Source organism: Panthera pardus, unplaced genomic scaffold, assembly GCF_024362965.1.
Source record: "Panthera pardus isolate Hobbes unplaced genomic scaffold, ASM2436296v1 HiC_scaffold_26, whole genome shotgun sequence".
Classification (NCBI taxonomy): Eukaryota; Metazoa; Chordata; class Mammalia; order Carnivora; family Felidae; genus Panthera; species Panthera pardus.
The window spans coordinates 1,617,905-1,645,323 of NW_026526832.1; the positions used below are offsets into that span (position 1 = coordinate 1,617,905).

The window sequence follows — 27,419 nt, forward strand, 5'->3', positions numbered from 1 at the left end:
TGCCTCGTAAACGGCGATCTCCAGTCTGACTCACAGTAAATCTTCAAGTATTTAGATTTAATTTTTAGATTCTTTTTAATTTCCTCTCATAAACACCCTATGTTCCAAACTTACTAAACCTGGGCTAATTTTCTCAGAAATGAATAAAATTTAATAGAATGACTTCACAGCATCTTTATGTCCTAATGCTGACGCATGTAACCCATTGTCCTAACAAAGAAGTTGGACTGAATAAAATATAAGAGGCCCATGTGCTCACTCTGAACAGCCTGTTCGATTCCTCTTAGTCTAGCATAGGCAGTGTTTATATCCAGAGTAAAGTTGTCAATTTGCTCTTGACTGAGGCGACGAAACTGTAATTCCTGTTCGGCGAGTTTCTCAGACAGGTCCTGAAATAAAACATAAACAGTGTACAGAAGAAAGTGATGCTACTTCAATGCATGTCAGTCACTGGGACCCTAAAGTCTACCACCAAATGCTACCTCCAAAAGCAAAGAGGGCCTTTAAAAATCTCAAAACATTTCTCATGAAACTCCTATATTATGTGTAAGATTTCAAAAATTTCCTAAAACTCATAGTTGATGTATGTAATTCCCTACAAATTTACTGACAGAACTTTGTATCAGAGGAAGTAGACCAGGAGAAGAAAGCAATTAAAAACTGAGAAAATACTAACTTTAGAAAGTAAAGTAACTGCACTGCCCCCCAATGTAATAGATTTGCTGTGATTTCCAAACTTAACCTCTCTGGGAAGTTTCCTCAGAAATAAACATCTGAGTGCTGCTACATAACCCACAGGAGATTGTGGAAATAAAGCAGGAGATCTGTGTGTCAAGTATTATCTGCATTTTTGAAACTCACTGTACCAACGCTCCCTAAAACTTGAAGGCTCCAAATGACTAGGACATAGATACAAAACACATCTGATCAATTACACACAGGTACATCTTTATGTAAAAAGGAGCAGTGTTGCAAAATACAAAAGCCCCACTGCACCAAGGCTGGGTACCATTCGCATTCTTTCCCCATTCTTCCATACCCTCAGAGGGAAGGACACACAGAGGACATGAAGAGGAGAGGAGGCTGAAGGGAGCTGATGCGCTGTAACAGGTCCCCACCTGTTCATATTCATATTTGAGTTCCTGTTCTTGTACCCTAAGGACATCGCGTAAGTGATCAGTGTGGGCAGCAGCCTGTCGGCGAAGCTGGGTTCTCATTTCATTCTCCATGGCATCTCTGACTTCCTCTACCTGTGAAACCACAAGAATGATTACTTCTCATTTCTCCACATTTGCTCTTAGAAAAAAAGACTAGTAGCAATGATGATGGCAGCTTCCATGTCCTGAACCTCTACAATGTACCAAGCATGCGGCTAACATCCCTGACTTCTCTGACATCGATCAGAGCTGAATGCTGGAAGGGGACTCACTCAGCTATGGCAAAAATCAGATTCCAAACAGGTGTCTTTCTGCCCCAAAATCTGTTTCTCCCAAATGATCAAGCTGCCTCTTATGCAAGGTAAACACTGTCATTTCCTGAATCACACACTCCTTTGAGGATTAACAAATCCTCAAAGTTATTTTGGAAAAAATAACTACAAAGACTTGGGATCAAACACAGCTTCATCACAATAATTGGGGAATTCATCTTCTCAAGTGTCCATTTTTTCATCTAGGAATAATGCCTAGAGTGAAGTATTAAGAAAATTAATAAATTGATTAATATCTGGTACTTACTCTACAATTTCTCCTAAACAAAGAACACTGCTCTGAAACTGCTTACTTTACTATGAATTTAGATTCACAAGAGAGCCCAGATCAAAACAAAAATATGAAAAGCCTATCATGTCTTGCCTAACAATTGGCCGTATTACAAATTATTTAGTACTGATTACCTGGAATTCATAACTTACTTTTTTCCTAGACACAACATTAAGTAAATCCAATCAGTGCATAGATATTTATAAAGTGCCAACCCTGTGCCAGGCAGTGCCTACTATATCCTTGGATACGATGGTGCTCAAGACACACAAACTTTTAGTTCTCATACAATGTACATTTCAATGAAGCAATCAGACAGTAAGAAGTAAACAAAATGGGCATCTCAGACTGTGATACTTCTTTTTTAAAAATAAGGCAGTATGAGAAAAAGTAATACAGAGACTCTACATTGAAGAAATAGGAGAAGCCTTGCTGACAGCATGACATCCAAGCTTAGAACTAAGTGACAGGATTTAAACTTCCAAGTCACAGGACTAGATAAGAGCACTTGGAGATAGTTTAGACAGATAAAAGGTTTCAGAACCAAGGCCAGCACATGCCAATATTGGGGAATCTGAGCAAAGAAGGGGTCCAAGGAATGGCCAGCAAGGTGGGACAAAGGCCAGGAGCTTGTGGTATCCTAACAGACTAGGGAAGAAAGCACTTCACAGAGGAAGCAGTGCTCAACTGTGCAGCTGAGAGGACAGGAAGGGAGGATGGGTACCTAGGTTCCCGAATCAACCCGCAGACACCTATCTAACACATGATGTACCCAGACAGAAAACTAGAGGAGCTGTTGCATCCATTCTTAACCAAAACACTGGCGGGGAAAAAATACCTTCAGAACCCAACAGAGAGTCTTTCCGTGGTGCTTTAGGGGACAGGCTCCACAGGGGGAAAGATAAAGTAGATAATCCTGGATACCAAGGGCTTGTTACTTTCTTACACTTCTGCATCTGCTCAACATAAAGGAACGTTGCTCCAACAATCCTTCCCTAGAAGTTCAGGCTAGAACAAGGGCCAAAGCTCCATTCAAGAGGCGGCTGGCATGACTTACATCTAATATTTTAAAGTCGGGACTGTTGGTATTATCTCTAGAAGCAGATAATCAAGTAGATTCACTTTAAATTTCTCATTTCCTCTACCTTTCTGTCCTGTTCAGCCTGTATCTCACTTCTGTGATGTTCTAACGCTTTTGCCACCGCAGAGTCAAATGCCCGCTTTTCTTCCAGCTTTTGTTTTTCCAGGGCTAATGCAATGTGCTGCTTCTCTGTGGCCTTCTGTTCTGCTAGCTCTCTGTTTAGTTGGTCAATGCGGCGATGTGCATGAGCAATCAGGGAGTTCAGATCATCGGTAGACAGCTTGTCGGCTAAATAGAAAACAACATTAAAATGTTAATGATTTCACCAAAATTACACATCTACAAGGTAACTTGCTTCAACTGATAACAATTTAACAGCTGTAAAGAAACCAAAGGGTAGCTAACATTTGAAGACAGATTTAGATTCTCCACTGCCATCAGAAATTCATAGCTTGTGTCCAACTAAGGCATCTTCAATCCCAAGCAAAGTAATTTAGTTGAGCCTTCATGTATATAATCTTTTCCAGGAACCCAAATTAATTGAACTAATTATAAATAGGCTTTATAATTCATTATAATTTTGCCTCTAAAGACAGTTTACATATATAATCAGTTCTATACTTTCATTCATGCATAACTATGATCAGTCATAATAGGCATCCTAATATTCTTTTCTGCTAAAATTCAGATTCGAATTCTGACTCTTCCCTAGTAAGAGTTTTTGTGCCTCTTCCTAAACAGAGGTATTACCTAGGACAATGATCAGCAGCCAGACTGTCCACCAGAATCCCTTGTAGAGCTTTCTCAAAAGAACACACGCCCAGAGATCCTCATTTAGGCTTAAGCATGTGTTTTGTTTTCAAATCTCACCTTCCACAAGTATTCTGATATGTTACTATGGGTTCAGAGTTACAACTTTGACAGCAAAATACAGAATGAGGGAAATACTACATAATAAATGACTCCACAACAAGAGCAACAGAGAGGCAAAAAACAAAGGGTTCAGAGATTTATTGACTAAATTCAACATGTATAGCTCCTTTGGGTACGGATTCAAATAAAACAGCTACAAAAATTCATTCTACAAAATGGGATATTTGAACACTAAATATTTGATGATATTAAGGAATTATTGTTTTAGGTGTGATAATGGTACAGTGATTGTTTTTTTTAAAACATACAGAAAGTATTTACAACTGAAAAGGATATATTTGGGATCTGCTTCAACATAAGCTGGGGAAATAAATGACAAAAACTAGCCAAGTGCTGATAATTACTGAAGGTGGATCTATTGGGAGTTTATCATAGCTTTCTTCCTACTTTTTAATGTTTGAAATTTTACAAAATGAAAACTTAAAAAAAAAATACACACACATATATATACACACACATACATACAACAGGTTTCCAATTGGTGAAACATTTTCGTTCCTGAGAGCACACGGATGCCAAAAATATATCCAAATCAGATTTATCACTTGCAACGTAATTCTACATTATAAATTTAGATGCTTTAGTATAAAGAATCATAAGCAAACAAAAAAAACTTCAGTATTTTAAGAGTCAAAAGACTTTAAACATAAAACACGCATAGTTACTCACCTAGGTCAGAAATACCTACAAAGGAAAAGAAGAACAGTTTGAAAAAAGAATGTACATGTTTCAGTTATTAAGTAGGAAGCTGCAAAAAAGAAACAAGGAACCAGGAACTAGTAGTACAAAAAGTCTATTTTATTTTTATTCTATTCTAAGAAAGATTCCCATCAAACCTACCATGCAACATTAAAGTGTAGGGATAGGCATCTTTTTATTTACTTATTTTGAGAGAGAAAGAGGGCACGAGTGGGGGAAGGGCAGAGAGAGAAGGAGAGAGAGAGAATCCTAAGCAGGCTCCACACTCACAGTGCGGAGCCCAAGACAGGGCTCGAACTCACGAACCATGAGATCATGACCTGAGCTACATCAACAGATGCTTAACCGACTGAGCCACCCAGGCGTCCCAAAAAAAGCGTATTTTAATATTAGAAAGCAAAACAATAGAGTTTATTTCCTAAAACCTAAAAGGATATAGAACAATATAAATCAAGGTCAATTCTAACATTTTATAAAATAGGAGTCATTCATATTAAAAGTAGCTTTGGTTTTCAGGGTCATCTCTAGTTTTGCTAGAGCAATCTAAAACTTAGTTTTTACACAGAGACTACAATTCTTATTTATTCTCCTCATTTACACTAGTTCATAGAGTATTTCACTATGTCCCAGGCCAGACTCTGTTCTCAATACCAGGCCTCCCCTAACATTTCAAATACTTAACGAAGCTACTGTTTCTTCTTTGGAAGCTTAAAAACAGTGAATTCACATTAAATATGCATTTAGCCTGTGCAAATTAAGCTAAGAACTATGACTGACTGATTTGATGGTAAGGAAGAAAAAGATAACATTCTAAATAATTTGGATGATGCTCCCCACCAGGATCACAGGCCCCACCTTGAGGACACGTGACAGGAAAGGGGAGCTGCAGCCAGTCTCCTGCTTCTCAGCATGAGCTTCTTAACATCATGGGTATGACCCCTGGATTCAAAAAGTTCAAAAACAGGTATTTTTTCATCCAAAATGGCTCTAAAAGGCAACTACTTAGTCTGGTATTAAACCAAAACCAATCTGTCCCAATGCTGTAGGAGGAAAAACTGGCAAGGATGGAAAAAGCTGTCAGTCCCAAGAAGGCACATGAGTATGACAATATATACTAGTCCTCAGCAATAAAGGAAATGTCCCTGGGATACAATCTACAACCTGCACTCAATCTTCCCATCCTGACAACACCCACCCACCCTCCTCCTCAGGGCTCCTCCTCCCTCCCCGCACCGTGGTATCCACTAACTGAATATGATGTGTATCGTTCATTTTGTCATACTTCACGGATGTATGCATCCTAAAACAATGAGTAGTGTTGTTTTGCATGTTCTCAAGCTTCATGTAAGTGGTGTCCTACTCTACATATTCTTCTGCAACTTGTTTTCTTAACGTTTATGTGTGAGAGAGTTTTGGTTTATTCATTTATACTGCCACATGGAAGGCACATTTAGCAGTTTCTGATTTTTCTGCTCTTACAAACAGGGCTCCTATGAAAATTTTTATGAGTCTCCTTATGCACCCGTGTGTCTTCCCGAGCACATACCTAGGAGTTGACCAGCTGGATCAGGGAGAATATACATTCTGAATTTCACTAGATACTGTAAATTATGGTTCAACAAATCAAATGCTATGTGGTGACTTCTAAGTTTCTTCCTATTCTTCATCTTCAGTGCCCCTGGTACACACAACAGGCAACCCCTATCACTCTGCCCTTAAGATAACTGTAGCAGTTTTTAATTAGTTTCCTTGCCCTTAGACGTCCCTTCCTACACCCTCAATCTCATACAAGTTAATTTTCTTCATTACAATCAGATCATTTCTCTTCTCAAAAGCCTAAAAGGGGGTCCTATACTACCAGTACAAATCAGTCAGGCAGAGAACAGGGAGGCTAATGGTAAGAGTGAAATCTTGGCTCTATTCCCAACCTTGGGCAAATTACTTTAACCTGTGTCTTGGCTTTCCCATCTATAAATATGGCATAGCAACACAACTTTACCTCATAGGGGTGTTATAAGTTTTACTTTTTTTTACTTTTTATTTTTAGAGAGAGCACACACAAGATACAGGAGAGGGGCAGAGGAGGAGAGAATCTCAAGCAGGCTTCATGCTCAGCCAGACATGGGGCTTGATCCCACAACACTGGGATCCTGACCTGAGCCAAAATCAATAGTTGGATGCTTAACCAACTGAGCCACCCAGGCACCCCAGGGCTGTTACGAATTTTAAATACATGTGAAGCACTTAGAACACAGTGCTATATATAAAATAATGCTCAATAATGTTAGTTATTTTATGTTTAACACTGTGCTCAGCTACAGAGAAGAAAAAAAATAAATAAAGGAGTATCAACAGGACATTTATAACTTAGTGAAATAACACAAATTAAGAGCAAAATAAGTGACAACATAAACCATTACTAAGGAGCCTGGTGTATAAGTCTTAAATGAATTCAGATTTCAGAGGTGAGGATATTTATTAATAGCTGGGGTAACTGTGAAATAATAAACTATCTCCAGGACTACACAAGAAATCAGTTACACTGGGAAGAAAACTGTGGCTATGGGAATGGGGGGTAAGGGAAATGTCACCAGATGCCATTTGTACTTTTCAAATTTTGTATCATGTGAATGTGTAATCTATTTTTAAGATTAGTAAAAGAACGAGATTGAGATTACGTGCGCACGCACACGGTCGGAAACTGCACTGCAGGGGTCTTTCACTTTTTATAGGATACGTTTTCTTTAATGCCAAGTTTCTCAACTTTGGTACTACTGACATTCCAGACCAAACGACTGTTTGTTTCGAGGGGCTATTCTGTGCATTGCAGGATGATCCGCAGCATCTCTGCCCTCTACCTACTGGATGTCAGTAGCACCTCCCTAATATTACAAACAAAAATGTCTTCAGACACTGCCAAATGTCCTATGGCAGGCAAAAATGCCCCGGGTTGAGAACGACTGCTTTACTATTTTCATGGTTTATAATGGGCATTTTCAAAATCAGCAAAAGAATTTTTATAGTTAGCAACTCTAGAGGTTATCATGGAAAAATCAGTAGCCTTTAACCTAGTGGGAAGTGCACAGACAAGTAGTTTAGATGAGAGAATGCATTCACTACTAACTCTCCACAGGCAGACCCTGTCCCGCCTTCCAACCTGATTTCATCTGCTGCAGCCCACCGAGGCTCCCCAACTAGCCACCAATGTCCCATTTTTTGCCAAGCAGCTCACACCTCATGGACAGAGATATGCAACAAACACCAAAAACAATGAAAAGAATTTCAAAAGGATAATTGGGGTGTCTGGCTGGCTCAGTCCATGGAGTATGTGACTCTTCATCTTCGAACTGTGAGTCTGAACCCCATATTGGGCATGGAGAGTACTTAAAAATAAAATCTTAAACAAAAGCTAAAATAAGGTGATGTGGTAGGGTGACTTCTGGAGGAAGATGGTCAGGAAAGGTCTCTGGGGTGGTGACAACTATTTCAGCTGTAACCTCAATAAAGCACAGCCCTTGGGAAATTCCGATGAAGGAAATGGTGCAGACGTGGCTTAACCGAGCCTGCTCAAGGACAGACTGCCCACACTGCCCATTTTGCCAGCTGCTACTCAGATTAAACAACCATGTACAAATAAGATTCACTGTCCCCAGAATGAACTGTGTTTCTCCATTTCATCCTCTTACAAATCTTTTTTGATTTTCTTTGACAAGAGTCTGAATCTCCCTCTTAAATGTGTCAACTGCATTCAAAACACTTAACTGTCTGAGTTATTTGTTAACAGCTTTGACTCTGCTTCTTGCCCTTACATCTCCCTGGCTGGGCGTTACGCAGCTGAAACTCCCACAACGGTCTTGATTACCTTAGCTCCACAGACCAGCTGATGCAAACTGGTCACCTTCAGCCCCAAGAGGCCTACATACCAGTTCAGTTCCTACCGGATGTTTAGCTTCTAACAGACGCTAGCATTTAAAGAGTATTTTGATCTGGTTGAGACTGCTAAATTCTGTGATTAGTACTCTTAGAGCACTTCAGGGACACCTGACTATTCTTTGCAGTCACTCTGTATAACTGCTTAACCATCACACTTCCCTGCAGTCTATTTGTAAGTGGACAGTCATACAGATGATTTCCTTTCACCATGTGAACTTTCAACCATAACGTTGTCACACAAGCAGTCATACGGAGTGCCATGAGTTATTCATTACTAATATCTGTAAAGTACCAAAGGCTTTGAATAATTTTACATATATATAATATTCTAACAGATTTAAGGTTATAATGCCACTCTCACTTACTTGGATCCTAAACTTTTTTTTCCTTTTTCCTGAGTAACAGAATCATGGGTTATAGAATTACACGCTGGCTGGAACTTGTGTCTACCATGACTAAAACCATGGGAATACTGTCACAAGTGTGTCACCTACCACGGCTCTGAATGAAATAAAATGTGGCAAACACCATACTGTACACCGCACAAGATAGGCATACCACAGGGGTTTGGATTAGACGAATGGGGCTGAAGCAAGTTTAGTCAAACAGCTATTAAAAAACAAAAACAGTGAGGCACATGAATGGCTCAGTCGGTTGAACATCCAACACTTGGTTTTGGCTCGAGTCATGATCTCACGGTTTATGAGCTTGAGCCCTGCATTGGGCTCCGTGCAACAGTGTGGGGCCTGCTTGAGATTCCCTCTCTCTCTACCCCTCCCCTGCTCACTCTCAAAATGAATAAACTTTTAAAAAAACTATAAAAAAATAAAACAAACACAGAAAAGTATCAACAACAGTTCAGTTGTACTTACTCATCCCTTTCCACCCTGGCAAGACTTCTGGAGTAATACTGTCCAGTTCTCGTTTAAAGTCATCCCGGGCTTGGACCACGAGCTCATGATACTGAGACACAACCTTAGCCTCAGACTGAGCTGCTTGGACCTAAATAAATACAAGATGTGGTTAAAGTGAAGACAAAATACCATAAGCATCCAAAGAAAGATAAAGTATATTTACATTATTTACACAATGGCCGGGAATATGTAAATAACAGAGAGAACACTAAAGCTCAAAGGAACATAAGCCTTGTAATTCTATTCAAATACTATGGACAGGCGCCTTTCCAACTTACTATCCCCCTGTCCCTCCTTCTCTGGGTCACAGGAAACTACCCATATAGACTACATAAATGAAGGCAGAAGATCTGAAAATTTTCATTTAATAATCATGACCAAAAATGCTGCCTATTATAAAAAATATCACTATAATGGACATTCCAAGTAAGTTTTTAAAACCAGTAACAATATTCTTCACAGGGGAAGAGGGAGAGAGATAGGAATCTTATTATTTTCCTGAATTCTTCAAATCCTTTGACTAAAGGATTATATTTAAAAATGTTGAAATGCTGTGAAAGACCGAAGAAACCCACCTTTTGGACCACATTATCCAGATCAACTATCATGTTGTGAAGTTTCCCCTCTGCAGCAGTGATATGAGATTTGGCCCCAGCAACCTCTTCTTTCTTTGCATTTTCAATTGCACCTTTCATCTTCTCTAGCTCTTCTCTGGAAATCAATAAAGCATAACAAAGATCTAGTATTATTTCTTACCAACTTTATCAAAGACTGTGATGTCAATATAACATAACTGTTAAAAAGTCTATGAAAAAAATACAATTTGAAAGAAATTACCGAATGCGTTTTCATAACAAATATACGCAAAGAAGCTTTCCTTACAAAACAACTGAAAACAGCTTGGTCAGAAGCCAGATTTACTAAGGTGAACCAGAGAAGCAGCGTGGTATAGAGGGAAACACACAGGCTTCAGAACCAGACAAACCTGGATTCCACTCCAGATCAGCCTCTCCTCTGTTGCTCACCTTTCTGAGGGAATTAAAACTAACTGATGAGAAGAACCTGGCACAGGTGCACTCAATAAACAGCAGCTTTTCCAGGGATTAGGCTGATTCCCCTGCCAGTGAGAGCTTAAGGAAGACAGCAGCAAGGGAGGAGGCCAAAGAGCTCACTGAGCAAAAGCTGGGTCTCAGGGAGCTATCATGATTCAAAATGTTCCACAAACTGGATGAACTGTGGCCTACCCACCACAAAACACAGAACTCAAGAGCCCCAACTCATGGTCGAGTGATATGAGCATAATGTCTTAAGTCTCCTAAAAGATATTCTGGCTTTACTAGAAGGCTTCTCTTTCTCCATCGATAATATTTTGTTAAAAATGACAGCATCATTTTGAATGACCACGATCCCAAAATGTTGTTAAGAACTTTTTGTCAAATGTAAGTTTCCATAATGAGAGGTGGATCGTATACTTGGAATGCTTGACCTAGTTTTAGCCAACTTCCAGGAATCAAGCCCAAGGTGGCATAAAACTAGACCTATTATAGACCTACTGCTTCCTACTTTAGTTAAGGCAAAGAGATTGTAACATACTGTCAAGATTCTGATAAAACCGTCCAAACCACCCCTGAAAAATCTTGAAATTATGGTAGGCTCTCAGGAAATCTGTAGAGCTACATCACCCAAGCAATAATCTAAAGAAAAACTGCTTTTTATACAAGATCCTTTATATAGGTCATGGCTAAATTTACTTTGGCCTAATTATATTTTATTCCCTCTTTCCTTTTTCAGGCTCTGTGTTCCTGATAACCAATACAGATCAAGGACAGGTGAAGGGAGGGAAGGGTCTCTCTGCCTTCTCTTTCTATACAGACAGTACAAAGAAAACCCAGCCCAAAGAAAGCCACCAGGAGGCCCTAATTACTTGTTAAAGTCCATGAGTAATTACTTGGCTTTGAGAAGGGCATCAGCAGCCTCGTCGACTGCCTTTCTGCGCTCTTTCAATGCACCCTCCACCGTGCGCCACTGAGCCGCCTTCTTCTCACCTGCAACCTAAACAAAACGTATAAAATGTGAATAACTGCTTTTACTGACCTAGGATAGGCCAATGTGGCTAAATTTAGAAACAAGGATATTAAATTCAATGGTAAAAACCTATATATAATATTTCATCAGAGCAGGATCTCTTAATCTAAAGTTCATGGTTAGGATCAAAGAAGTCCAAGACCCTCATCAACAGCAACCACCAAAACTGTAAGACTGTGTTCTCGTGCATATAAGCATTTTCTAAGCAGAGATGATATTTTTATTAGATTCTCCAAAGGAGAAATGAAGCAGAAAAGGTTAATAAGAACAGTAACTTCATAAATTATTTGCTGATTAAATTATTCTGCAACGAAGCACCAATACTTAAAATTTCCTTCACTGCAGGTCTACCAAAATCACAGTTTAAGTAGAAAGTTGACACACTTGTAGAGTCCTTATTCCTCCAAAACATTATCCTAAATACCCTCTGTAATTTGTAAAGTGAAAATTATTGTCAAACCCACTCCCCCTTAGGCTGAATTTCATAAAATGTTAATTACATATATATAATGTAATTATGTATATAATGTAATTACATATGTATATGTAATTAACATTTTATGAAATTAAATAGATATAAGTGTATATATATACACACACATACACACACACACACAAAAAAATCTTAAAAACCCGTCTAGAGGTCCAAGCATAAGCTGCTCTGTAGAATAGATACCAGACTCCCCCACCATCAAGCCAAGTCCAACGGTTTCCAAACACTGCTTTAAGAAAGCAATTCAGTAAGAGTCCTTGTGCACTTGCAGGTTTTTTATTGGACGAAACAGAAGTTGGAATCTATTAACATTTCAAAACTTGCGTTCATACATGTTTCTGATTATTTTGTTAACACCAGCTAATACTCCCTAATCTAGTTAACCACTAATATAAAATGCCCTTTAGTTGTAAAATCTTGATTTCAATAGATTTCATATTATCTAATTCACATGCACTATATATTATGTGTTCACTGGGAGGAGGAAATACTCTCTTATGTAGCCTTCCACCAAAGTAAATACCATGGGCATTTAAAACTTCCAATAAGTGTCCTTCTGAAAGATACCGGTACACTTGGGCTCAAACCCAACTTCCTGATTATCATACAACATCCAGCCTTCCCACACCTGTATAACCAAAATATTAGGCATTCTCTGTGTGGTTTCCACTTTCCTGATTGAATTCGGACTGAAATTTACATTTTTTTCTTGGACTTTGAATAAACCAGAATTTTCTTTTAAGTTTTAAAGGTTGTAATTTCTGGCTGTTTACATCAGAGCTCTAATTTAACTTTTTGTTATGTATGTACATAGGAATAAAATAACACGAAGTCTGTTTAAATTTTTTAAGCACACAGTTCTAGTGGCAAAGAAACTTCACTGATCGTACATGATCCTGATCCCTGAGATTCATAGCTTACATATTTATTTTTACTCTTTAAATAACCTGGTGTCAGGATATGTTTTTTATATACCGAATAACTGAATATAATTATAAAAGAAATTTATTAAGTCCCAGTATTATATTTTTAAATTAATGTAATTATTCTCTGAAGTGTTCAGTGTAAATTAAATAATCAGCATAAGCATTTAAAATAGCTGATATAGGGGCGCCTCGGTGGCACAGTCGGTTAAATGTCCGACTCTTGATCTCGGCTCAGGTCATGATCTCACAGTTCGTGGGTTCAGGCCCCGCATCGGGCTCTGTGCTGATGGTGCAGAGTCTGCTTTAGATTCTGTCTCTCCCTCAGCCCCTCCCCTGCTTGTGCTCTGTCTCTCAAAATAAATAAACTTAAAAAAAAATTTTTTTTTAATAAAAAAAATTAAAGAAAATAAAAAAAATAAAATAGCTGGTATTTTGGGGTACATGGGATCTCTGTACTATTTCTTACAACTATGCATCCATCTAAAAGTATCTCAAAATAAAAAGTTTATTTTAAAAAGTGGTTGGCAACTTTAAAGCAAAAAAACACAACAAATTCAAGCACTGTTAATGTATGAAAGCAAAAAATCTGACCTAATTCTTGTACCATATCACTGTCGTGATGTAAAGCTTTATATAAAATTCATTAAAAACAACACTTAAAGGTTTTTTCCTGCCTTGTTTATTTAAATTTTTTTTTTTAACATTTATTTATTTTTGAGACAGAGAGAGACAGAGCATGAATGGGGGAGGGGCAGAGAGAGGGAGACACAGAATCAGAAGCAGGCTCCAGGCTCTGAGCCATCAGCCCAAAGCCTGACGCGGGGCTCGAACTCACAGACCGCAAGATCGTGACCTGAGCTGAAGTCGGATGCTCAACCGACTGAGCCACCCAGGCGCCCCCTGCCTTGTTTATTTAAAAATAACAATTACCCTAGACAGTCTTCACTTAGTGAGAGAAAGCCCATGGTAGAAAAATCAGTCTTAAATACCACAAGTCTACTCATTCTCTGGCTCACCTCAGAATTGTCCATGGCTGCCTTCAATATGCTGGCGTGTGCGCTGACGGCCTGCACCGCGGCATTCTGGGCTATGATGGCCTGTTGAGTGATGCGAGCAGTTTGGCTCAGAGCATCTTCTAAGCTCTTAGCTACCGCTGAAATACAAAAACCGTTAGAAAACAAATCCCTCCTTCCTAAATAACTTTAAACTTCCCTGCCAATCCTACTGAGCCTTCCACTGCTTTCCCCAAAAATGTAAAAAACAAAAATAACATACAGACTGAGAGAATCAGTTTCATTTGAAAGTATGGTAAAATATTAGTAATTACCAAATCTGGTGGAAACACCTATGGGGGTTCATTATACTATTTTTACTTTTATGTAGAACTGAATTTTTTCAAAATAAAAAGTGTTTGGGGATTTTTTAAGAAAAAAAAAATGCTTAAAGGCAGCTAGCATATACTTCAAAAAGGAGGAACAAAGTTTAGGACACTATAGCCCCTTTTAGCTATCAGAGGCTATAAATTTAGTATAACCACCAGCATTTTTAAGTTTAAATAATGATCTTATAAAAAAAAATAAAGTAAATAATGATCTTATAGAACCACAGGGAAAAAGACGTACCCACTTCATCTACTCAGGAGGAAAGGATACTCCTAGCAAGTTATGTATATATACACACACGTACACACATACACATGACAGACACACAAGAAAAAGAAAAAGACAAGAAAACATGCAAATAAAAAAGAAAAGTTGGTTTGGGAATGGAAAGTGTTTTGCTACAAAAGAACTCAGGAAACAGCCAGACACTGGTGTTCAAGAGGCTACGACCTATTAAGATCATATTTCTATTTGCTGCTTCAGGAATCAAAAAGAAACCTAATTTAAAAAAATAAATAAATAAAGCAAGGGATATTAGATACAATGCTAAAATGGCAAAATGATTCATTTGAAGAAAGAAAGCCAGTGAGAACAGTAATTTAAATCAGATAACAGATGATTTTTAAAAAAGGCAAAAATATTTGGCAGTTGAGACAAAAACAGAAGGTGATTCTAGGCAAAAGCAGCGTAAACTAGAACAAACGGAACCTAGGAACCACTTGTGGTACCTCTGCAACAAAGACAGAAGGAGCAAGGTGCTGACAAGAAAATACAAAGCTACGGATGTGAAGTCGAGGTTCTGAAGACACGGGATATGAAGAGAGGGATATAAAGAGGAAAAGAGGCAGGGAGAGAACATGCATGAATTAATGGGGTCACATCGAAGCAGTGTGACAAATAACAGTATACTACTTCACAGCGGCCCACAGGCTCGAAGACTTCTTTAAGAGTCTATTCACTGTATTTGATTCCTTGTTATTGTTGTTGTTATTTTGTGGGGGTTTTTTTGCTATTGAGTTGTAGGAGTTCCATATATATTTTGTGTATCAACTTTTTTCCTATTCCATAGGTTGCCTTTTCATTTTGTTAGTTGTTTCTTCTGCCATACAAAAGCTTTTTTATTTTTAGTTCGATGTAGTTCCACTTGATTTTGTGTGCTTGGATTCTTGATAAAAATTACAAACGCATACATTCTTAAAGGAAAGCTTGGGAGAAAACTAAGAGGTGATAGACAGAATCCTTAAAATTTCCACTTTGCCCAAAATGAAATATAAGAACTGAACAACAACAAAGAGCACAATGAAACAGACATCGCCATCTTGGATTTACAACTTACTCCAAGGTGTCCATTTAATAAAAGGGGGAAAGTGAAAAGTATAAAATATGAATAAAAGAAAAAAATAATCTTGACTTGAATTCAGGAAAAATTCTCCCAGGAAGTGGGAGTACAGAAATATTTCACTTATTTACAAGTCTTTATTCAACATTCTCAATTATTTGTAACCATGGCCAAGAACTCAGAAGAACACAAAAACACGACCAAAATCCAAGCAGCCAAACTGAAGCCCTACATCTATGCTCCTTCTGTCCCTTCCACTCTTGACACAATTCTAACAAACCTGCCTCCTCAGCATAGGTCAGAACCAATGCATTAGAAGGGAAACAGGAACCACTCAGGACAGACAAGCAGAAATACGTGATGGAGAGAGACAAATAAAAACTATAAACAGCTGCCATAAGACTTTAAAACAAACCTCTCTCAATCCGGCAACAACTACATATCCCCTACCTACAGAGATCACTGTATTACAGCACAGTGCAATAAATTATGTTACCTATGCCTTCTTTAAGAGAGGAAAATATGTTTTTAGGTATCTAACATCTTTTTCTAGAACCATCAAAAAGTTTACCATAAAGTCGAAACTTAAAAAGGAATATGCTTCAGTTAGCTGGAAACCAGCCATATATACAATATTCCACCCTCCACCAATGTCAGATAAGGGGGCTACTACAGAGAGAGTCCAGAGATTGGTAATAAAGCAGAGCAGGAGCCATTCTGACCTGCACAAATACTGGAGTTAAACAACTGAAAGACTCTTCAGCAAGTTGCTAAAACATAAACAATTTCTATTCCCCAGAACACAGACTCTTTAGCACTAACCCTAATAAACACAAATGGAGAAAGTTATTATTTGGAATTTTCTCCAGATGTACACTAAGAATGCCTTTGCCACCTGGGTAAAGAAGTTTAAATGGAAAGAATACAAATGATGAAATAAAGGTGGTGCACGGAGAAATGCCACTAAAGAACCCAAACTAGCTGACAGAGGAAATGTGTGCCAATGACTGGAGAAGACAGCAACTGATGGAGATGACCCAAAGTACTTAAGAAGCCATCTGGTTTACATACACTCAATCTTAACTTGTTCTTGCTTTTCCTGTTGTGCAAGGCGAGCTGCAACTTCTTCGGGTGGTCGCTCCCGTACAGAAGTTGAGGATGCTTCCTCTTGCAGCAAAAGTAAATAAGAGGAAATCAAATTTCAGCACAGAATTTCAATAGCTCACAGGGGCATAAAAACACCACTGTACCTGCCAGCTCTATCAACTGAGGGCATTTTTGTCATCAGGATTCTAAAACCACATCATCAATGATTCCAACATGAAGAAACAGGGCGTCAGCTCTAAACCTTTTGCTTTAAAAGATTTACACAGACTCCGAAATTTAAAAAATTCTCTAAGCAAGACTGTAAATAAAACCAGTATATATGGGTACATACATACTGTCTAGAGGTTGCCTAGGCATTAAATAGTTCTGATGAGCAAATCGTTATAAAACCACAAATATAAATAAACTACCTGAAGCTGTAGGCTTGGATTTTCCTTCAGTTCCAGGGTGATCAGTTTTTACAGATTCCTCGTGTTGAACTGCAGGGGCTGGGACTGACGGTGTATCACCTGCTGCAGAAATAATTTGAGCTGCCGCTGTAGGTCCTACAAATATACGTTACTCATGGTATTTATAGTTTCCTGGGTTAACAAAGAAGCATATAGGAATCTACTACTACTAGCACCAGGCAAGGATTCCGGTAACAGTATTAAATGGCATTAAATCTTAAAATATAAGACACGCGCATAAGATTTACATAACACGGAAAAGTAGTAACAAAGCAGATGACCAAAAAATATTTTTTAAGAGTGGTAGAGAAGAGAGAAGAGGTGTGAGCAAGAACAGGATGACAGTTCTAAACACAAAAAGAAGAAAGGAAGGCTGAAGAAATTCAAGAGCTTATAAACAAGCGTGGGAAGAGAAAATGAGTAATTCTAGGGGTGAAAGGCAGGGGGGAATAAAGAGCAACAGAATAGAGAGAAAAAAAAATTAAACCGAAAGCCTCATTTAAGAGATAAAGCTGGATTATCACAAAGCCTATTAACTGGTCTCTCTGCTCTGCTCTTGATCCCTTTATCTATTCTCCACCAAAGCCACTGATCTTATTAAAAGTCAGGTATCAATCAATACCCTGGCTCAGAACCCCCCTAACACCCTCCCATCACACTCAGAATATGAAGCAAAATTCTTATAACGGCCTCCAAAGAGTACCACAATAGGCTTTCTGCTTCCTCTCGACCTCATTTGCTAGTGTTCTCTTCTCCACTCCAGCTTCATATGCTCCTTACTAGGTAAATATACCAAGCCCTTGCGCTAGCTAATCCCTCTGTGTGGGATGCTTTTCTCCCACCAGCCTTTTATACATGTCTTATTCCCTTATCTCTTTCTAGTCTTTGCCCACTCCATTTTATTTTATTTTTTTTTTATTTTTTTTTTTTAATTTTTTTTTTTTCAACGTTTTTTATTTATTTTTGGGACAGAGAGAGACAGAGCGTGAACGGGGGAGGGGCAGAGAGAGAGGGAGACACAGAATCGGAAACAGGCTCCAGGCTCCGAGCAGTCAGCCCAGAGCCCGACGCGGGGCTCAAACTCACGGACCGCGAGATCGTGACCTGGCTGAAGTCGGACGCTTAACCGACTGCGCCACCCAGGCGCCCCTGCCCACTCCATTTTAAATTGCAATATTCCCCCCAACACATCACTTCTGACATCCTATACGCTTCACATGTATTTATGTGATTTTCTTCTCCTCATCCCACTAAGGAATATTTGCAGAGTTTGTGTTTGTTTTTATTGTTTTGTTCATTGCTACAGCCCCAGCGCCTAAAAGCATATTTGGCATATAGTAGACAATTAGTGAATATGTGAATAAAACAAAGAGGTTTAATCAAGGACAAAAGTGACTAAGGAGGAACACAGAAGTTCAAATGTATACTGAGCAGGTTAGTTAGGTAAGTGCCATAAATTATTGGTAACTCATGAAAGAAAAAAAAATCCCCAGACCACAGCTAGACCAAGACACTTTCATCACTGAGAGGAGAAAGAAACGGTAAAGAGGTAAGAAAAGAGAATAAATCTTAAAATTCAAAGAGGAGAAAAGACTAGGAGTCAGAGGGGAAAAACATAAAAGGAAAAATGTTGGGGCACCTGGGTGGTGCAGGTAGTTAAGCACCTGACTCTTGATTTTGGCTCAAGTCATGATCTCACAGTCGTGAGATTGAGCCCTTCATTGGGCTCCATGCTGAACATGGAACCTGCATAGGATTCTCTCTTTCTCTCTCTCTCTCTCTCTCTCAAAATAAATATTAAGAAGAAAGAAAGAGAAAGTGTTGCAGGCAAGACAATTCTTGCTGTTATCCTCACTCAGTAGCTATTCAGAATGAGGTCCAATTCCATATCCCACTCAACTCCTATAAAATGAGTGCCAAAATGACAGGTGTGAATGAACACTCCTTTCCCAGGGTAAGAACTAGGGACCCGAAGAGTTAACGTGGGGTGGGGGCCCCCTCTTGACTCTGAGTACAAATACATTAAAACAGTTCATTTACCTATAATTTAAAAAAAAGGATTCTAAATGTAAGTACCTGTTGTTGAAGCTGGAATGTCTCCCTTCTGTTTTTGTACTTGAGAGGCAGGCTGTTTAGACTCTTTCATTACCTCTGATACACTAGAGATTTTTAGTGGACCAGACTCACTCTTGGAAATAAAACACAGGTAACATTTCAGATACAATATTATTTTTTTTTTTAAGGCAGCATACTGTAACTTGTATTATTACAAAAGTCTTTCAGGCTTTTCATACAAAGTTAACACTTTACAATATAATGTATTTTATTAACCACAGTAAGGGAAGAGAAGTCATCATCCTAGAAAAATGCAGTCCCAAAACTTCATTCCAAATGACTGGCCCACATTTTAGTAGTAACAAAGGCTTTTCTTAGGGCAACCAATAAAGTACATGATGTAGAACCTTCCCTTTAAACACCATTTCTTTTCCACATACAACGCTGAGAAGACCATTTCCATCTGCTTTCTAAATCAAATTTTGTTGCGTTGTGTATACATTCAGTTAGAAACAAGTAATTTTCAGAGGGTCTGAGTAAAACTGAAAGTTTGTTTCTTTAATCTCCCAGATTCATGCAATTGCACACTAAAATACACAACCCAATTTTAATATCCACTTTTTCTCAGTTACCATCTGCCTCAAATTTAAGGCCTTATTCATTAACAAGACTGCCAGATGATATACTGGCAAAAGTTACTGAGTACCAAAATATTTTGCCAGAACTTGACAAGGGGACTCATATCTCTAACAGGACTACCCAAATATAATAAAAATAGTTCTGATCTCTGTCACTACCGGAAATTGGAAATATATGCATTTTCTTTTATTAATTTTTTATCATTTAAATCATGAAATACATGATCACTATAACAAGCAAACTAATACCGAGACATGCCTTTACTGCTCCCTTCCCTTCCAGCACTCTCAGGTAGCCATTGCCAATAGCCTGAAATCTATCTTTCCACCCCTGAGCATAAGCTCAGGTATGTATACACATATACAATTTTTCATTTTTTAAACAAACTAAAGTAGGGTTATATTATACAAATTACCACGTAACTCAGTTCTTGTTTTTGTTCTCATTTAATAATGTACCGTGGACAGTCTCTTCCAGGTCAAGAAATTATTTTTAGTTGCATAATATTCTAATTTAATTGCATATCTTAATGTAGTTGTAAACCCCACAATTTGGTCAACCATTCTATTTTGGAACATTCAAGTTGTTTTCTGCTTTTTTTGTTGTTGTGAAACATCCATGTCCATGTAACTGAAGAGTACTATAGTGTGGTCTCTGCGGGACAGTTTGCCAAAAAAGAGGAAGTGCTGGGTCAAAAAGGTTGTATATTTTTAGAAGATATTAACAGATCACTTTCACAGAAGGATCTAGCAATTCACACTCTCACAATAAACGTGTATGTACATGTATCTGTGTATAAATAAGATCTATTTCCACGTTAAGTTGTTCCATTCCTCTTATTTCCAATCCTGTGTCAAAACCTTACTGTTGTATTAAAGTAGGATTATAACAAAGTCCAATTACCTGGAAAAGCAAGTGTCCTCTGACCCCTCCCCACCCCAACACTGTTCTGAAATGTTCTTAGCTAGTTTTGTACATTACTTAATCCTTTCATGTGAACGTTAAAATCATCTTATCTGATTCTTCACCATGTAGAAAAATTCATTAGAATTCTTATTAGATGTATGTGTATATGGTATGTATATACAGCTATACAAACATCATTTCTCTCAAAATTAAATCATTTCTCTCTCTCTTAAATTTCTAATCAAATTTAAGGGAAACTTGAGAAAAATGCATATATTAGAGAAAAATGACATTTTTTATGGTATTAAGTCCCATCCAGGAAAGTAACATTTGTCTCCATTTAGGCAGATCTTATTCCATGTCCATCAAAAAGATTTGAAGTTTATCTTCTCTCAATATTTATGATCTATACATAAATAATCACTTCGGCACAAAAAGGATTATCATGAAATAAAATGTAAAATGCAGTTTCTAAAAGGAACAAGTTGGTAATAATATGTGAGTAGAGAATGAATAAATAGTAAAAATTAAAAAATAAAAACACTACCTGCTACTGTACTTCAGAGGTGAGAAAATACACTTTGGTGTATGCAGTGAAGGATGCAGGTCTTAAAGAGAATATTAGTAGGCAAAAGAAAGGAAGTCACTATGGGTACAAGACCACTAACGGAAAAACTGTGCAAATGGAAAGCAGCTTTGTTCTCTGCTTTAACACAGGCCCTTGAAACACTGCCTGGTACATAATAATCACTTGATGGACATTTGCTGAATAAATGAATGGAAAGCACAAGGCATATTTATAACGTAAACTGGCACAAAGCCAAGGATTTATGTGCAGGATGATTTGGAGATAAGGCTGGAAAGGTAAGTAAGAGCCAGACTGCTAAGTGTGTTAAATAGCAACCTGAACACCATCAAAAACCATAAACTACAGAAAATAAAGGAACAAATAGGCAGCTCCTAGGCTCACTTTTAACCACTCCTGGTTCTACTCTCCTTAGTCAGAACATGAAACAATCTCGAAAGTCTCTCTACATTCTACAGTCTCTGTCTTTCAAACGATAAGAAATGTATAAAACTTGCTGATTAAGTGATATCATGAAAATATCATGAAAATGTAATAGCACTTATTTTAGAAGATTCTCTGATACTGGTCAAGAGGATGGCCTAGGCTATGATGGGGGTGGGGAGAGATCTCAGGGGTGGAGACTGGAAAGAAAGGGTTGGGGCCACAAAGAAACAGGTCTAGCTTGGAGATGATAAAGGTCAGAAATGGGATAAGGACAGTAGTAATGCAAGAAAAAAATTAATATCAGAGATTAAACAAGATAGGATAGCTAACAAAATATAGGCAACTATGAAGATGAATCCAAGAATCCTAACCTAACTATGTGACAGCATGGCACTATCTTTAACACAAAAAAAGCAAATCAGGAAGAGTGTAACTCTTGAGGTAGTACAGTATGGACCTGCCAAGTAATCCAAGTGGAAATGTTCAGCAAGATAGTTAGAGTGGAATAAGGGGAGGCCATGACGAGACGGACAAATCATCTACAAAAAATGACACTTGAAGTCATGTCAAGCAAGAAAAGAACACTACTCTGAACTGTTCAGCCTGTCTCCATGCTCCTAGAATTATGCCCAACCATTTCTCCTGGGTCATGTAAGCTCAAATAGACCCAACATTTTAGAATGAATCCACAGAATTCTGTTCCTTGACTACTAAAGCTGCAAAACTGTCTCTCTTGGCCAGCAAACACAGCAGTTTTAAAGTTCATATGGAAGAATAAATGATGTGGAAGACTGTTTTGAAAAAGCATGATAGGGCTGGGGGAGGGTGTGAGAGGACATTTGCTTTTCCAAATATTAACCTTGTTACAGGAATGGTCTGTAGACTACACTAGAGAAAAGAAATCCACCCAATTTCTAAGGAAGGAGTCAGCTATGTCCAGCCTCACAGCATAAACACCCAAGGCTAAATCAGCAAAAATTCACAATCTCCTTTGTAAATTTTTATTCAAAGCAGTTGTTTGAATGAAGAATATTTAAGATGTTTAAAAAAATTTTAGGCCTGATTTGGGGCGGGCGGGGGGAGTGATACTCTGAATATGCACCAAGTCCCAGAAATACCAGAAGATATTCCTATCAACCAATCAGTAAGTAGCTCAAAATTCTGTGACTCTTGTTTTGTGGTCTAAAAAGAGCCAGTACTAACTAGAACCACTTGGGTTCTGTGTCATGACCATTCTATGTTTACGTTTTTAGTGTTCTAAGTCACAGCTTGATAGCTGCAACAGTGAAGGCTGTCAGAGAACACTCTCCGTCCACAGGGCAGACACAGTTACCTCTGCCCAATCGGCCTCTTCCATTTACCCTCGTGTGCCATGCAATTATTTTCTATGTGGTGGGTACTTAATGAGAACCCTCAACTCCAAAGGGATAAAAATCCAACTCTACAGATTAATGTTAAAGAAAACTAACAAACACACATCTGGAAAATTCTACTTAATTATACATATATTTTCAAGATGAAAACAACATGCTTTTACAAGTACTCCGTAGGATAAACTGAAATATTTTTATGACTCTTACCGGCTTCTTTGGCAATGGAACAGGATAAGGTGGGGAACCAAGAACCATCTCAAAGAGTTTGTCTGAGTAAGGTATGGTTTTCTCTACACTTTCCCGAAAATGGGAATCCCATTTTGCATACAGGATAGTGCCACCAATACCTCCACCAACAAACAAAAGGCCAGCTCCCGCAATTTTGCCAGGAGACAACCTAAGTGAGAGAAATAGGAAACACATTTATATTCCTTGGCTCTCCCACACCAACTTCCTTAGACCAATGGTAAGGGTCTTAAAGACCCCTAACCTCTACCTCTCCACTGCTGATTCAGATTTCAGCAGCCAAGTTTATTTCTATAGCTGCACATCATCTTTCACTGATTTGCTTTAAAACATATCTGCAATAGAAAATAACATTTATGGATAACTACATTTTTTAAGTACAGTAATATCTAGAGTAGGCAGAATTAAGTAACCTTAAAATTCAAGACGTTAAAAAATTTTCAAGATGTCCACAATCACAAGATTTCCTCTGAACCCAGAAAAGAAATACTAACTTTCAAAGCTCCTCTCTCCTTAATAACATTTCTGTAAATACAGTAAAATAAACCCTTTACAAAAGAAAGACAATATAAATATCAAATAAAACAAACACTTTTGAAGTTACAATGTGCTAAGTACTAAATAGACATCTATTTGCCACAGAATGGAAGACAGCACATGAGGGAGGGAGGCTGTCTACCTTGGATGTCACCTAACTACAAAAGAACTAAAAGGAGGATCATAACAAATTTTCACCTACAAATAAATAATGCTCCAAAAATATTACAGCAAACCTCCAGTGTCTGTACCCCTTAACAAAAAAATTTTAAGCAGCTATTCCCATATTCATGGAAAACACATACGCACACACATCTGTCATCAACAGCTAAAAGTCTGTTGACAGGGAGACCACATACCTAGAACTGCCTGAAGTAGAGTATCTACGGCATGGTCGTAATGGACGTAGGACAAACTTCCCACAGAGACAGCTCTAGAGAGGAAAGAGAAAACGTCACAACCAATGCACAAGGAATCTGGGATGCTTTTAGGGTGGTAACTCAGATGAAGAATTTTTATTACAAATGTCTTTGTTAAACAAAAAATTATTTTACTTTGAGAAATTAACTTATAGACCCTTAACAAGAGTGATGCTTCCAGTACCCCAAGGTTCAGGTTAGATAATTTTTAAGATTAAAAAAATTATCAGATTATGATCAATTAGCACTTTCAAGTGTTATGTATGCTAATTATTTCTTGGACACAACTGGAATTTGCCATATGCTTTTCTAGTTGGCAAGAAAAAGTAAAACAATAGCATAAAATATCTATTTTTACTTTGTAAGCTTTAGACATCTGAAAAATCACCCATACAAAACACCACATTGTAGGATGTATACAAATCCATTCAGGGGAGAGATCCAATCTTAGGTTAATTTATCTAGAAAAATTTATCTTATCCCGTCTATACGATAACTATGGGGCCAGTCAATTCCCAAAGACACTCATTTAAATCTAAAAGTACATCTTGGTTTTTGCATAGTGTACAATTAAACTAAAAGCCAATAATTTTAAGAAAAAAATGTCAATGTTGTAAATCCTCAGTAATTACCTCCATGTAACTACTAATCTATTTTTACCTGAAAGCAAATGATCAGACCAACACTTTGAAATTTGTTTTAATCAAAGTAAAGCACATAAATGCAAATGTTTCTTAACAATATGCAGATCCCTTAAATAAAACAAATGAACACGTAGCTAAATACCATTGGGGAAGGTTTTGATAAATTTAAAGCTATTCATAGCAATCAATCTGAAATTTCAAATTTATTGCATCAACAAAATCTTTCTTTATACCAAGTAGAAAATCAAACTGCAACAAGTCAAAGGGGAAAAATGTGTTCTCCAGGTTTCTTGATGAAATTGCATTCAAAGAATGTCAGAAAAACACAAACTTTCTTTTAGAAGTATTGATCAAAGGACACATAAAATTACTCTAGAATTACAGTTGCAATTTACACTCTATTTGCCAAAGCCTAAAGGTAAACATTAATGTCACAACACGTTTAGCAAAAAAAACAAAACAAGCAGCTGGATGTTTTACAACATGTAAAGCAGTTATAGTCGGTATTTTAAAAGTATTTCAATTGCTACCTAACATGGAGAATTCTCAACATCTTTCTACTGCATTTAATAGAAAGGCATGTTTTCCTACTATTGTATAAAGTGGGTTATGTAGAGGCGCCTGGATGGCTCAGGTCATGATCTTGCAGTGTGAGTTCAAGCCCCACATCGTCGGGCTCTGTGCTGACAACTCAGAGCCTGGAGCCTGCTTCGGATTCTGTGTCTCCCTCTCTCTCCGCCCCTCCCCCGCTCATGCTCGCTCTCTCTCTCTCTCTCTCTCTCTGTCAAAAATAAAAATAAACATTAAAAAAAAATTTTTAAAAAGTGTGTTATGTGGAAGTTTAAACAGAACTGCATCTACTTTGATAGGTCAACAACTCCATCTTGTTGACTTAGAAAAGAAATATTAGGAAACCACTAAAGTTGTATTTATTTAAGGTTCTATTCTTTACTTTCAGAGGTACAAAAAAGTATTCGAGTCAAAAGTTAAGATACTTTTTTTTTTTTTTAAATTTTTTGAGAGAGAGAGCGCGTAAGCGGGGAAGGAGCAGAAAGAGGGAGACAGAATCTGAAGCAGGCTCCAGGCTCTGAGCTGTCAGCACAGAGCCCGACATGGGGCTCAAACCCATGAACCGAACAGTGAGATCATGACCTGAGCCGAAGTCGGCCGCTCAACCAACTGAGCCACCCAAGCACCCCTCATTTGTTTAGATTCCACACACAAGTGAAATAATGGTATCTGTCTTTCTCTGTTTTGACCACTTTTAAATAAGACTGAACTTCTTCATATTCTTTTCTCTTTATATATAAAGAGAAATTAGCCATGTGTCTGCTAATTCCAAATGTTTTTATCCAGTTTGTGATCTGATTTTTTCTTTGTTCATGGTAGTTTATGCCATGCAAAAAACTACTTTCATGTAGGCAAAACTATCAATCTTTTCTTATATGGCTTCTAGGTTTTCTCATATTCTTAGAAAGCCACCCTCAGATTATAAAGTAATTCTTCAATATTTCTTCTACTCTCATAGTTTCATTTTTTAAAATATATACATCTTTGAAATTAGTGTAAAATATGGATTCAAGTTTATTTTTTCCAAATGTCTATTCAGTCATCCCTAAATCATAGACTGAACAATCAGTTTTTTTCCAATAATTTGAAATGCCACCTTTAAAACACACCAAATGCCTTACTGCATTTAGATTTCTTATTTTGTTCCATTGATCTACACTAATTCTACAATGTTTTAACTACTGCATCTTAGAATTAGCTTTTGGGGCACCTGGGGAGCTCAGTCAGTTGAGCATCCAACTTCAGCTCAAGTCATGATCTCTCAGTTGTGGCTTTGAACCCCACGTCGGACTCTGTGCTGACAGCTCAGAGCCTGCAGCCTGCTTCGGATTCTGTGTCTCCCTTTCTCTCTGCCCCTCCCCAGTTCGCGCTCGGGCTTGTTCGCTCTCTCTCAAAAAAAAATAAACATTAAAAAAAATTTTAAAAAAAGAAAGAATTAGCTTTTAATCTGGTAGGGCTTGTCCTCTCTTAAGTACTATTATTTTTCAGAATTTTTCTGGATATTCCTTTTTTTTTTTTTTGAAAGCTGAGCTATCAAAATGCTTTCAATTAAACATACCATTATAAAATGAACCCTGACTTAAGAGTGTATTAAATGTGAAAAAAAAATTATCTTTTATGGCCAAAAATTGATACCAATAAAGTTTCCTACTTCTGTATGAGAAAAAAGTAGAAATGATGACTGTATCATGACTCAAATTTATAGTGTGTTTATCTAAACCAGTGGCTCTTGATTTTAAAAAATTTAAGTATCCTACTCATTAGCCAACAATATGTAGCATGTAATATCCTAAAGCAGTTGTAGAAGTCAGAAATTTATGGTTTTACCACCCAAGTATGAGTATGAGCCCATATACCATACGCAGTTTTAGCTATATTTAAAAAAAAAAATCTCTTCTAAGTCTCTTTTAATCTATG

General features: G+C 37.7%; 1 protein-coding gene across 14 annotated transcripts in view; it reads right to left on the reverse strand.

The window, feature by feature from the left end:
• IMMT (inner membrane mitochondrial protein) overlaps window positions 1-27,419 on the reverse strand; it is a 39,575-nt gene that overhangs the window by 1,669 nt on the left and 10,487 nt on the right. The window contains exons 2-14 of one of the 14 annotated variants that reach the window (XM_019443932.2): window positions 24,229-24,302; window positions 23,294-23,483; window positions 19,178-19,289; window positions 17,063-17,161; window positions 16,617-16,712; window positions 13,841-13,977; window positions 11,269-11,372; window positions 9,896-10,031; window positions 9,279-9,408; window positions 4,444-4,458; window positions 2,906-3,129; window positions 1,119-1,250; window positions 260-389 (exon numbers count right to left, since the gene is read on the reverse strand). In XM_019443932.2, the coding sequence (XP_019299477.1) occupies window positions 260-389; window positions 1,119-1,250; window positions 2,906-3,129; window positions 4,444-4,458; window positions 9,279-9,408; window positions 9,896-10,031; window positions 11,269-11,372; window positions 13,841-13,977; window positions 16,617-16,712; window positions 17,063-17,161; window positions 19,178-19,289; window positions 23,294-23,483; window positions 24,229-24,302 (1,579 nt within the window). Of the gene's footprint in view, window positions 1-259; window positions 390-1,118; window positions 1,251-2,905; window positions 3,130-4,443; window positions 4,459-9,278; window positions 9,409-9,895; window positions 10,032-11,244; window positions 11,373-13,840; window positions 13,978-16,608; window positions 16,713-17,062; window positions 17,198-19,177; window positions 19,290-23,293; window positions 23,484-24,228; window positions 24,303-27,419 lie in introns of those variants that run through there. The other 13 variants (XM_019443925.2, XM_019443969.2, XM_019443949.2 and 10 more) reach the window with 13 other exon arrangements.